This window comes from Phycodurus eques, chromosome 11 (genome assembly GCF_024500275.1).
Source record: "Phycodurus eques isolate BA_2022a chromosome 11, UOR_Pequ_1.1, whole genome shotgun sequence".
Classification (NCBI taxonomy): Eukaryota; Metazoa; Chordata; class Actinopteri; order Syngnathiformes; family Syngnathidae; genus Phycodurus; species Phycodurus eques.
In genome coordinates, this window is record NC_084535.1 from 28,187,556 (window position 1) to 28,201,955 (window position 14,400).

The following is a 14,400-nucleotide window of genomic DNA, read 5'->3' on the forward strand; positions in this document are numbered from 1 at the left end:
GGACGAGTGTTGTGCAGCTTTTCGGGAAGAGGTGAGACAGGCTCTCGGTGGACGGGAGGAGCTTCCAGAAGACTGGACCACTGCAGCCAAGGTGATCAGAGAGGCAGGCAGAAGAGTACTTCTTAACACGCATGGTAGGTGAATTGAAGACTAAATTGCCAGTAGGTGTGAATGTGACTGCGAATGGTTGTTTGTTTTTATGCGCCCTGTGATTGGCTGGTGACCAGTTCAGGGTCTCTCGCCCGGAGTCAGCTGAGATAGGCGCCAGCACTCCCGTGACCCTAATGAGGATGATGTGCATCTACTCCAGCAGGAAAGTGCATTTTCTTGTCTGCAACCATTTCTAGTGATGCAATTTCAAACACAGATAAAAATAAATAAAACAAATAAATAGGTTTCAGTATAAATTTGGAATTTCTTGTGAGCATCAAAAACAAAGCATTCATTTTAAAAAAGAGGAACACACGTTTGTCATCTTGCACATTCAACAACAACATCTTGTTGTCTTTAGACTCGACTCGACAAAAATCGACTGACAACTCGGGAGTTGGTTGGTTGACATAATAAAAAATAATAAAAAGACATAATGATTGCATTTTAAGGTAAAAAAAACTTTAAGTCACAGGTATTTGGAGCTAACAAATATAGCATAAGACTTTAAAATTAAATACATTTATTAAGACCTTGGAATTATTACTTATAATGATTTACTTTATATGGAGCGCCACATGTCCAAGCATAAGCATCCCTGGAACAGATCATTTCTATCCCAATTATTTCTCATGGGCAAATGTATTCTAAATGGGGAATGAATTCGAGCTTGACCAGCAACCTGTAATATATTTTGTATGACTTCACAGTTTCCACTGTAGAAATGAAATATTTATACCAAGTGGAAATAAGTATTGCTTTTTGATCCAAAGCTTCTCTTAGGTTTCACTTGTTGTCTTCTTTCCACCTGTGTATTCATTATCTAGGTGCCAATTATAGCGTTGGTGGGTTCAGGGGGAGGATCCAGAGCAATGACAGGCTTATTTGGCAGTTTAAAGAGCCTGAAAGAAATAAATGTTCTGGATACTGTCTCTTATATCACAGGAGTGTCTGGATCTACTTGGTGAGTTAAGTGTTTCAGACATTGAAATGTAACTCCATAGTAATCTTACGCTGTGGTTTAAAAAAAAAAAAAAAAGTGGAAATGTCGCTGGATATGGATAAACCTTACCACAAAGGACTAGTTTTGTAATTGTGTATACCACAATGTTGAGTGATTTAACAAAATTCCCAGACTGTAATTTATGAACTAAACTAATTAATTGTTCTCATGTTAAATTAAGGATGATTTTTTTTTTCATACATTGTTTAGAAATAAGGTTACATATTCGTTTTGAACTTTTAACACTATTGGCATTTTCCTTGTTCATAGGACTATGGCTGCCTTGTCTCAAGAAGCAAACTGGTCACAAGATGGTATAGACAGTACCATCGCTCAAATAAGAAAAGAGATGACTAAGAATTTAGTAAGTTTATTCAGTCTGGAAAACCTGGAATACTACAAGCAAGAACTGGAAAAAAAAAAAAATGAAGGGCATATTGTGTCAGATACTGATGTAGCAGGGTTGCTATTTGAACATGTCATTTTTGGGAAGGTGGGTAACTGGAAACTTCATCAATATTTGTATTCAGACGATACCTTTTAATTTAAAAAGAATATTAAGAATATTGGTGAATACTTCCAGAAAATTATCAATACCCTGTCGGAGCAGCAGAAGACAGTAGATCAAGGTCAAAACCCTTTCCCCATATACACTGCTGTCAATATGAAGGAGAACATAGGCTGTGAACCAGAAGCTGGTAAATATGCATTGTATTCTTTTGGCACCTTTACCAGGTATTTTATATATATATATATATATATATATATATATATATATATATATATAGCACTTACATTTTGTTCAAGCTCAATATTAATAAGTGACAATTTGATGATGTTGTCAACATTAATGCATCACATTAAGAGCATTTAAAGTTTTTTTTTTGAATATTTATTTACTCTTTATTACAAATGACCAGAATGGTGCGAGTTCACCCCCTATGAAGTTGGCATTCAAAAGTATGGAGCTTTTGTGCGAACTGAAGACTTTGGCAGTCAGTTCTTCCTTGGTCATCTCATCCAAAAACTTCCAGAAGTTCGTATCCCTTATCTGATTGGTAAGAATGTGCCTATGAACATTCTCATTCACCCAGGCCATTTTATTCTCAGGGCATTGAATCTATCGCAGCTCGACTGTTCTGGTTGTTCAGGCTGTCGTTTCGGCTCTCATCTAAGATGGCTTCATCAGTTCAAGGCTGGTTGGGACAGCACTAAGCAAAGCAAATTTATTTATATCGCGCATTTAACCCAATGTGCTTTACATGATTAGAAGCATTTAAAAACAAAGAAAAAAAAACAGCTTCTAAACATTTGAAACAAAGAGGAAAAAAAATAAAAGTACAATTAAAACAGTGTACAGTGCAAGGCAAATAAAGATGATTCTGATTCTGATTCTGAAATATCATTTAAAAGTGAAAATGCTCTAAAAAGCATGAGACCTGGACTTATAAACATTCACACTTGGGGCTGACGTAATTTCTGCTGACAACTGATTCCATTTGTGTGCAGCATAATAGCTAAATGGTGCTTCACCGTGTTTGCTTTGGACTCTGCGCGCCACTATTTGACCTGAATCTTTCGATCTCAGAGCCCTACTGGGTTTATATTCCATTAGCATTTCATTCACGTATTCAGGAACTAAACCGTTTAGTGATTTATAAACCAGTAGCAGAACTTTAAAATCTTTTCTAAAGCTGACTGGAAGCCAATACTTTGGAATTGGAAAAACATTTTCTGACCTCTTTGTTCTGGTCAGAACCCGAGCTGCAGCATTCTGAATGAGCTGCAGCTGTTTGATGCTCTTTTTGGGGAGTCCAGTCATAAAACCTTTACAATAGTCAAGTCTACTTGAGATAAAACCATGGATGAGCTTCTCCTTGTCTGCTTGACATGCAAGCCTTCACTCTGGATGTGCTCTTCAGATGGTAAAAGGCAGTTATAGTAGTTGATTTAATAGGACTGTTGAAAGTCAGGTCAGAATCTATCAGAAGAGAAAGGTTTAAGACTTGGTCTTTGGCTTTTAAAGAGAGTGACTCCAGGTATTTACTAACAGGAATCCTCTTTTCTTTATTGCCAAAAACAATTATCTCAGTTTTGTTGTGGTTTAATAGAAGACAATTTTGGCTCATCCAGTTATTTATCTGTTTTAGACAGTGACACGACACCTCAATTGAACTGTAGTCATCTGGAGACACTGCTAGATATAACTGTGTGTCATCTGCATAGCTATGACAGTCAGAATTAAAGTTCTGAAGAATTTGACCCAAGAGTAGCATATACAGGCTGAGCAGGAGGTGTCCAAGAACTGAACCTTAAGGGACATCCTAGGTCATTGCCATTTGATGAGATTGAACACTTCCAATGGTTACAAAATAACTCCTTTCCTCCAGGTAGGACCTGAACTATTCAAAGACTGTTCCATTTAGTCCTACCCAAGTTACCAACCTGTTCAGCAGTATATTATGATCTATTGTATCAAAAGCCGCACTGAGGTCCAACAAGACCAGAATTGACACCTTTCCCGAGTCAGTATGCAACCTGATATAATTTGGCACTTTGATAAGAGCAGATTCTGAAAACCTGATTGAAATTTGTCAAAAAGTCAATTTAAGTTCAAGAAATTGCGGAGTTGATGAAAAATAATTTCTCAATAATCTTGGCTATGAAAGGGAGATTTGAGACATCCCAAAAACATGCATGGTCGGTTAATTGAAGTGTGAATGTGAATGGTTGTTTGTTTATATGTGCCCTGCGATTGGCTGGCGACCAGTTCAGGGTGTACACTGCCTCTCGCCCAGAGTCAGCTGGGATAGGCTCCAGCACACCTGCGACCCTCGTGAGGATAAGCTGTGCAGCAAATGGATGGATCTGTCTCCAAACATTATATCCAATTTCCAAAAGAGAAACGGACCCATGGAGAGCGCAATACGTGCCATCGTCATTTGGCCGGGTGGCAAAAGACAACGTCATTAAATACAGGATGAGCTGGTGATATACCTACTAACCACGGACAATTAAAATATGTCCGGGGAACCCACGCATGATCGTTTGTGCATGTTCCACTTCCCCCCCGACATACGTCTTTGCCACTTGGGTCATTTAAAGATAAAAAGCTCCTGCATCTCTCTACTCACTCTGCGAGGAGGCGAGCTGGACCCTGTTCTGATACTTTCGTGGCTGTGCCCCCAGCGCATTGAAAATTGTACGTCTGCACTGCTGTGGGCGTGCTTCAATACTTTCCAATCGAAGCCGCTTCTTTCATTCCCTTTACAAGTGGCGCAAATAGTCTCGCATATGGTGACGTCATATATGCGGAAGAGGGGCCGTGCACGACTGGAGCACTGAATGCTAGCGGTAATATTAAAAGGTGAAACATCGCTGGCAACTTAAAAGTGTCCACAGACCTCATATCCCTTCAAACGATTGTTCGTTACCACCAACCCCTCTACGTCCCCCATGGTGGTGTGCCGGCTAGTAAGCAGATTTAAAATAATCATAATAATGCATTCAATGAAATGAGAATGATCAAGAGGTTTTGAAACCCCACTGTTGAAGTTAATCTGTCACCACACACGTCCAAGGACCTTGCATGCCTTTCTGCCTGCATGTACATGGTTCAGATTCACCAATATTGCGTTAGAGCCCCATGCCACAACTCGTTGAGATGGACTTTTTGACACCAAAATGTCACATCACCAAGCAGGACATACCCTCACATCTTGCGCTTGCACGGAAATGAAGATGCATCACTGGAAATAGAGCCCTTTGCCCCTCAAACACCACGGAAGTCAAAGGACACATCCCCGCTTTGCCGACACCGCCAAGCTTGGCCGCATGCCTGTCTGCCACGCGCAGCGAGCCTCGCGGTGGCACGAATATCAAGATGCGCACCATTTGCGATCTACCGCATGTTGAGCAGTCTACGAGTATAGAGCACTTTGTGATAACGGAGTTTACTGGACAATATAGGGGTAAATATTACATGCATGATATTTGAGGGAAGAAACAAAAATAAATAATCTTGAAAGGAACGTGAGATGTGGGGGTAAGTTGGTGTCTGTGGCTTGGTTACGACAGCTTGTCGCCTCGAAACAGCTGGGGAGCAAGATACTTAATTGGTCATGATTATTATCTTAACCCCAAAAGAATGAACCAACTCGTGGGTACTTTCGACTATATTCTCCCATGTACGTTAGTCAGAAAAGGTGTGCATTACACTTGAGCCGCACAATCATGTGTCTGGTAAATGAAGACAATTGAATTCATGAGCAATTCACAAAAAAAGAGCGTTTCACGAGGGAACATCAAAACAGTGTCAGAAAATCCAAGACAGGAGTGAATGACAGCCACACTGAAAAATGAACAAACAAAATTAATCAGAATCCAAGTTTGGAAGAAAACAAATGAACAAACACTACAATTAAAGAGCAGGGTCAGAATCAGGTGGTGACAAAAGGAAGCGGGCAGCTTGATCCTGCAATTGATGGCTTGGAGAGAATAACCATGAATTCCCTCACAAGACCATCAGCAGCTAGATGTAAAACAGACGGACAAAATGCCTTACCCGCAGAAAGCACCCGGTACCCACAGACTCCACAAGGCAGCCCAGCTCCAGGTCACACCACACTGTTGTAATGGAGTAGAACTGGAGTAAACATCGCACCCATGTAACTTAATGAGGGCTAAGATGAAGTGGGTGTATAGCCCTTGAAGCCAAGTGTGGACCGGAAGCTCACTTGCAAGCGAGGGGTATGGAAGTCTGCTCCCATTGACTGATGAAAAGCTTGCTTACATGGTGCAACGGACAAGGAAGTACATAAATGTAAGTGATTATTTTGATATACATAATAATGACAGTCATGTAAAAATGTGTTTCTAGAATAGATAAATATTAAATCTAGAAATGCATGCACCGTATCATGTGGTTGGATACATTTATTATAAATAATTTCAAAATACCAGTGGCGGCACAATGGACGACTGGTTAGCACATCTGCCTCACAGTTTTGAGGAGCCGGTTTCAAATCTGGCATTGACTGTGTGGAGTTTGCATGGTCTCCCCGTACCTGCGTGGGTTTTCTATGGGCACAGGATAAGCGGTATGGGAAACGAATGAATGAATGACAATACCAGTCACCTTTAGAAACTGCATGCGCTCTATCGACTCTTTAGAGGACAAAATGTTCATATTCTGAACTGAGAAGACAAATTGTTTGAAAGGGGAGTGAAAGTGGCCATCTATGTTAAGGTTGAAAGACTAAAGTCAGAAAGATCTAAAAGTCTCGAAACAGGGGAGGAGGCTGACAACACCACTTCTCTCTCACATACTGGACAATGCCTTTATTTCATCCCTTCCAAAGAGACTTATTTGGGCTTGAGGTAGCTGCACGTCTTTTACTGAACAACTAAAATGGACCACAAGAAAATTTCCACCCAACAACTGCTGTTGACGGCAGAAACCTCTCTACAAGTCATCTGAATGACTGTTTTTCATCCTAAAAGAACGATACCACTTGTGGTTTTGGTGTGCCTCTAAATCAGAGGACAAATAATTGGGTTTCCACTTGGGCTATCAAAATTAATGTGTTAATGCATATGATTAATCACAAACAATTATCACATTAGTCACGTATTAACGCAGATGACTCACACTATTTTGAGCGCCCATGGTCTTTTACCTGAACTGCAGATGGATAGCTGAAAGGTGGCGCAAGTTGCTGTAAGGTCGGTGATCAGTTTAATGCTTGTGTGAGGAGACGCCGACTGGTGTGCCAGTCACCCCGATGGGTCGTTCAATTAAACAATCGCAATTTGCATCTAGTGCATCGCTGAGCTCTCTCTTCATCGAAGCACATCAAGTTTAAAATACCATCTCAAAGCAAAATGTCCTATCATGTTTGATACATTTGGTGCCTCTGATTAATCACGATTAATCACAATTCAAGTGAATAATCTGATTTTAAAAACTGATTTAAATATAATAGAAATAAAATATTAAATTACCCCGAGTTTTCACACAAACACACAGGCCAGTGCTGTCCTAACCGGCCTTGTGCATGGAATGATGAAGCCTGCTTTTATTTTTTCCTTAATTTGTTGTAGAGGAAGAATGTACATCAATGAAATTTTTTTTAAAAATTCATAACAATAAAATGTAGAAGCACCCAATTACATCCAAAGGGAAAATTTCCATTGGTAGCGCAGATAAGAGGTGAAATGTCTTCTCAGACAACCAGAACATTCCAGTTGCGATCAATTCAATGCCCTGAGATTGATAAGAAAATGAATATTAGTTTTGCTTCTGTCACGTTAATACAATGGTATACGTTGTAAAAAAAAAAAAATTTAAGGGTAATGATTATGATTATTATTTCAATTAGGAATATGGAGCAGTTTCTTTTCAGTCAACCTGGTTCAATTATTCCAAATCACCACTGGAGAGCCCCAGTCCAGACCAGATATCCAACAAACAGGTACGGCTACAGGACTAAATAAAGTACTGAGAATATATATATATATATATATATATATATATATATATATATATATATATATATATATATATATACATATACATATATATATTTTTTTTTGCATTTACAATTCTTACATTGTTTTTCGTCAGCCATCCATTTTATTCATACATACAAAGCTCATTTATTATACACTTTTCCAGCATTTTTGGATTTTAGCAGAATATACCCTATTACAATTACAGTTGCTAGAAATGCAATTTAGTGCTTCAAGTCTTTGATTTTAATATTTAGATTATTCCATACGACGAATCAAGACAGGATCATTTCATAAAGGTTGAGCAGACAGCCAGGAAGTAAAAAGGACTCTGGGGGGGGAATTAATCAGGCAGGGATTAGATCAGGTTTAGACTCCATGAGAGAAAATGCAGTCCATGCCGTGTCACTTCACAGTTGGCACACGCTTTTTTGACAGGCATTTTCCGTGATAGGGTAGATAAAGCGCCATATAAGTGCAGTCCATTTACCATTTATGATTACAACTTAGCACAATCAAATGAAACTAGTGGAGGAGACAGGATGGCGACTGGCTTTACGGTCATTCAACTCTAAAAGCACATAACCCCTGTTGAAAGTAATGTCAACTTCTTATACCCACTGTAGTTTTTGTTGACAGTGTACTTCATCATGGAGTGCTCCTACCCATTTGTTTTTGTCTTTGATATCTCAAGTTTGTTGAATCCAGAATTTAACCAACATTCCATATCAATGATCAACAAAGGGCTTGTGTTTTCCTTCTTTTGGCAGAGCCTGAAAATGAGCCGTCGACTCTTGATACACAAATCTTTGATTCGTCCACAGCTGTCTCCAGATTCATCAGTGATTGCGTGAAGAATCGCCCAATTAGTTCTAAAGAATACAATTTCATGAACGGTCTCTTTCTGCACTCAAACTACAACACGCATAGCAACTTCACAGCCTGGAAAGGTACGCACTCAGTGTTTTGTTTTGTTTTTTTAAACACAAGCTTTTTTTATAGCAATGCATTATGAGTTAATGGATATGAATGAGAATAAGTGAACATCCCTCGCTTCAGACCAAGCAGAGAGCGCATTGCCATCATCAATCAACATTCATGTTAAAGCCTTGTTTTATTGTTTGCAGATCTGAATAATAACACAGGTTAGTTTGGTTTGGCTATAAACCCATCATATCCGTCCGATATCCTTTTCCCATATGAAGGCTTGCGGGCCCTGAGGTCCTCTGGTCAAGTTTTCCGAGCCTCCTGATCGGTTTTGTCGAATCCGTCTCTCATTGTCATGTCCACGGTTTGGGCCTCTGAACAACAACATGGACAAACGTCTGCCCTGCATTCGCGCTCCCTCACGTGCTCCTGCTTTTTTTCCGACATCACAGTCTTTTTATTTAAATGGTATGTTACTTTGATAGGGGGCGTGAGAATAATAAACGTTTTCTATCGGTGTGGATTCTTGAAAAATAGTGAGCTACTGCGAATCAGTTTCTATCCATAGTATTGGGTTGGAAGTTGTGTCAGGGTTATGCTGGCACAAGGATCGAGTTACTTTCAGAGGAAAGAATTTCTGTGACACACTCCCAATTCATTCTCTTCCCAGAAACACACCCTGATGCCTTTCCAAACTTATTAACACCCCGCGACTCCATTCTGCATCTTATTGATTCTGGTCTCGTCATCAATATTGGCTGTGCCCCTGTCCTACGTCCAGAGAGAGAAGTGGATGTTATAATTGTGTTTGATAATTCCTGGCACCCAGACAACATCTTCAAGGTGAAAGTGAACGTCTTTTTTAGCTGATCTGTTTGAAAGTAATTACAATGTTCCACAAGTGTGATCATTGCTCTCATGTTAACAGGAGCTACAGCAGACAGCAGTTCACTGCAAAGACCATGACATCCCCTTCCCCCATATTGATTTTACCACCGTGGAAGGCGAACCTCGGAGAGAGGTTTACATCTTTGAAGATAAGGACAATCCCAGGGCACCGATAGTGATTCACTTCCCACTTGTCAATATTTCATTCAGACATTTCAAACAACCAGGTATGCTAAATTTAAAGGGCTGGATTCATTCTGCGTGTACAAAAACAAATGATTATAGACCACGCAACCTTTAACTAATGAGTGTAAAAAATAACAACTGGATTTAATAAAATGATAAATACTACAACGGCACGGTGACCGACTGGTTATCACATGTGCCTCACAGTTCGGAGGACCCGGGTTCAAATCCGGCCGATAAGCGGTATGGAAAATGGATGGATAGATAAATACTACTCAAAAACGCTGAAACCCAAATCATAATCAAATGAGTGATAGAATGAGACAATCATCTAACGTAAATGGGGAAAAATGAATTCACAGGCATTAGCAACTTCTCAACTTGTGATGTGGCGCAGTATGGTCTCCACTAGGCTGTATACAGGGGCGGTTTCTGATATCCCCCCAACCCCCAGTTGATGATCGGCCAAAGGTGCGCAAAGTTTCCCGGAGGCAAATCTCAAACAGCACCAGCCCACCCCCCGTCCCCTTTGACGTTCGGCCAAGGGGTGCAATCGACGGCCTGTGGACTGTCGTGCGATGTGGCAGGAATATACCATTGTACCATGTGCCGGGGGTGTGTGATTAGATTCAGGTCTAGGAAATGGGTGAACCAGTCATTAGCACCGTTGTCTTCATCATCGACGAACTACTGACATGATGCTGTATTCCCACACACCAGAAGGAAACCAGGGCTCATTGCAACAATGGCTTCTTAGGATCTGTCCTGGTACCTTACAGCAGTCAGGGTACCTCTGCTTGCCACATGGAGGTCTGTGCAAACCTCCAAAAATACGCACTTCCAGACCATAACTGACCCGCCACTAAACTGGTCATGCTGGAGGAGATTGCAGGCAGCATAAAGAATCTGCAGTGTCTCCAGACTCTCTTACGTCTGCTCAGTGTGAAGCTGCTGTCATCTGTGATGTGAACAGGACACCAATGGCATATCTGCCAATTCTGGTTTTGTCTGCCAAACGGCAATTGGGATGCACACTGCCAAGCTGTGAGTAGAGGCCTGTAGGAGGTCAATTTGTACGGCTCGGGCATTGCTCGAAGTCTGCTGGGATGTTGCCCTCCTAAAGCCCCCTCCACATCTCTTGGTGTTGGAGCTGTTTCCTAATGGCCTCTGTGATCTAGTGCTACCACGTGTGAAACAATTCCTAAATAGGGGTTGCCTTGCTTATTTTGACCCTCATTTCTACATGTTGACTGTCAAATTTTCACAAAAGCAGGTTCTATTTTCATGACCGGCATAAAATCTGGCGTGACCGGTGGCTCAAATCTGTGCAGAGGCGGGGTTAGATGTTGAGGATTTGGTCATTTCACAGACAAGTGCAAACCGGTGTTTTTAAAAGAGGGAGGTTTGTGTGGCTGTGGGAGTGAACACAACCAAAGCGGCTGCTCTCATTTCCTTTAAATGTGGCACAATGACAGTCTCGTATGGAGACATCTCTGCACGGAAGAGGACGATGCGTAACCGCAGCGATCCGTGCGTGAGCGGAGCATTGTCACTGCTCTTGGCCGGTGTGGCAACAGACAATGTGAGCGGGAGCCCTTATTAAATATAGAATGAGCTGGTGACAACCACTGGCGACTTAAATATGTCCGCGGACATCATGTATCTATCCCCACCCGTGAGCGTTCGTGTGACCCTGCCACCCCCACATAGCTGTGCCAGCCAGTGGGATGATTTGAAAAAATATAATAACGATGGCGATAACGACAATAAAATTGGCAAACGAGAGCAGCAAAATTCGGCAGCTTTTGCGCTGTGCGAAAATAGAGCCCAGCAACTGTAATTCATTCATAATCGTTATTGCTTCCTAACTTATCAAGATCCATTGATCGATTTTGATGAGCATGTGTTCCTTTTATAGAAGTTTTATCCATCAGTTTGGATCAACAGATATATTTAATGTGTTTCATAAGAGAACAACACGAACAATGATCCTCCTCATTGTGACTTTCCAGGTGTGAAGCGCGAGACTGCAGAAGAAATAAAAGCTGGAGAGGTGGATGTGTGCAGCAGCGACTCTCCATACACCACTGAAAACATTTCCTACTCAGAAGAGGATTTTGACACTCTCGTGAATTTAACTGCCTATAATGTTGCCAACAACAAGGAAAACATCATCGAAACGTTGCATAAGATCTTGAAATCTAAAATGGCAGTCGAGATATAAGTTGGAGACTCCCGTGACATTGTGAAAGGTTGAGCTTCCTTCATTTAGTTATCTTTCAGTGATTAAAATGAGTACAATAAATTCAAAATACAATTTAAAACTACAAATGCTGTATTATACAGTACTGTGGCAAAGTCTTCGTCCACCACTGCAAAAACTCAAAATCTTACCAAGAATATTTCTTACTTCTAGTCAAAAATAATGTACGCATGTACGCATTGTAGGGTCACTGAGACCTCCATGAAGTTTGTTAAAAAAAAATTTTTAAAAAGAGGCTATCCGCTGACGGAGGCTTGGGTTTAGCCTAGTTCTCCAATGAGCTCCAGGGATAACATAGAAGTCACGGAAATGGAAAAGGAGCCATCGCTGGAGAGGGTGACCGCAGCACAGTGGCAGATTTAATGGGAGAAAGTTGATCTAACATAGCATGAAGCCAGATTGGCTAGGTAGCCAGCAGGCTAGCTGGACAGGTGGCAGCTTGGTCCGGTCTATAAGAAACAGGCCCGGCCAGGATGCTACCTGTGGCCAAGTTACAGCCGGGGATCCTCGTTAAAGTAAGCCATTTTAAACGAAAAAGAAAAACTCTACGGAGATGCGGCAGCTAAAACGCTTCAGTCAAAACGTGCTAGCTTGCTAGCATACCAGTTCAATCTGTAGTTTTCAAATAATAAATAAATTGGATTTTTCATTTGTTGGACTTATTTTGGAATACTACAAGTAATAACAATTCGATTGTGATTCGCTGTGGAGTTTGCCTGTTCTCCCCGTGCCTGCGTGGGTTTTCTCCGGGCACTCCGGTTTCCTCCCACATCCCAAAAAACATGCCTGCGAGGTTGATTGAAGACTCTAAATTACCCGTAAGTGCGAATGTGAGTGCAAATGGTGGACAGTTTCTATGTGGCCTGCGGAAAAAAAAAAAAAAAAAAAAATCTACTTTATTCATTCATTAATGTCAGATTTATGTAATGATATGCAATATATACAATCATAGACCTTTGAATTGGCTTAAATATAATATAATAAGGCATAATTTATTAGTTTATTATAGTAAACTAATTTATTAGTTTATTATTCTTGCTTATATTGTATAATTTCTTCCAAACAATTTTGCGGATGCCCGAGCTACTCCTCCCGGACATCCAGGGGGACCAGGGACTCCAGTTTGAGGACATTGCTCAAACATAGTGGTCGAAGACATTCACACAGTACTGTCGCTAAAATAAAATGTGTGTGTCATCAAACAGATTTGATGCTCAGCAGTCTCATGCAAACTAATGGGAGCAAGGCGATAACACAAAATAAAAAATTTTAAAAAATGGTGACTTAGCTAGTCTTGATATTCCTTTGTATATTTAAGACAGGGAAATCCTCTAAAGAGATTTTGATATCACATTTATAATGCTAAGTGATAACATGTTCTATGACCAGTGGGGGGTTCCTTCAGGTAATAATTTGAGACACAAATCTTCATTAATAAGGAATCAATCACAGATTTTGATGAATGCTTTTCGTTCTCCATCAATCTTTAATTTAACTTTAATTTCCATTCAGCAAGACATTTAAGATAACTCTGTACTTCCAACTGCGTGGCCCAGTGCACAAAAGCAAAACCGTAACGGTGTGATTAGATGAGACTGGTGTCGAAGAACCTGACAGACAACCCCATCAAACAAATTGGGATGAAATGAGCCGAGTTTGGGAGCTAAAATCATTGACCTTAACAAAGGTCTTCTGTAGGGACTATCCACAAAAAGAAACTGTTGGACAAAGTTGGAAGTCAACAGTTTTCCAAACACTCGTATTCTTTCATTGTCAGTTCCCGCACAAATACTATTGCCCCTGTCAGAGATAAAGCAAATGGCCTGCAGGGAGACGGTTAGTAGGCAGGTTATTCTTTTGTGTGGGTTTATATACACGTTTAGACATTTTATTAGATTCTGGTGAATAATATTAAGGTAGAATGACTTTGTTAATGGTCAAATGTAGTGTACATCAATGTACACCTATCAAGCTGTGCTGGGAGGTAATAAATATTTATTGGCAATAAATAACAATAAATAGACTAACTTCCTTGTATTTTCAATTAAAATTGACAAAACAGAATCATGAGTTTCCGCCAACATGTTACTTTAAAAACCCCAAAACATTAATAGTAGCCATAACATTTTCATTGCTATTCCAACATTTTTTGCAGTTCTTTTCAGTCAGGAAATAAATTCAACTGAACACTAACATGTTGATTTTAGCAGATGTACTTTGTTTAGGTACTTGTTTGTGTCATGTTATCGTGCAACAAATTACCTGTAGTTCAATAAAGGCATGTGCATCAGCATTTACGTTGTGTTTTTGTCAATGACATGTACAAAGTACTGCGATTGGCTGCCGACCAGTTCAGGGTGTACCCTGCCTCCCAACCGAAGTCAGCCGAGATCGGCACGAGGACACCCGCGACCCTAGTGAGGATAGGCCATTTTGAAAATGCTCCCAATGGGCCCAAAATTCAGCCCTGGAA

General features: G+C 40.5%; 1 protein-coding gene across 1 annotated transcript in view; it reads left to right on the forward strand.

Annotated features, from left to right (window-relative positions):
- LOC133410117 (cytosolic phospholipase A2 beta-like) overlaps positions 1-14,175 on the forward strand; it is a 40,003-nt gene extending 25,828 nt beyond the window's left edge. The window contains exons 17-25 of the mRNA XM_061690876.1: positions 978-1,114; positions 1,424-1,646; positions 1,737-1,851; positions 2,074-2,211; positions 7,534-7,626; positions 8,434-8,613; positions 9,261-9,433; positions 9,519-9,705; positions 11,677-14,175. Coding sequence (XP_061546860.1) covers positions 978-1,114; positions 1,424-1,646; positions 1,737-1,851; positions 2,074-2,211; positions 7,534-7,626; positions 8,434-8,613; positions 9,261-9,433; positions 9,519-9,705; positions 11,677-11,888 — 1,458 coding nt within the window. The 3' untranslated portion in view covers positions 11,889-14,175. The remainder of the gene's footprint in view (positions 1-977; positions 1,115-1,423; positions 1,647-1,736; positions 1,852-2,073; positions 2,212-7,533; positions 7,627-8,433; positions 8,614-9,260; positions 9,434-9,518; positions 9,706-11,676) is intronic.
- The last annotated feature ends 225 nt before the right edge of the window (positions 14,176-14,400 follow it).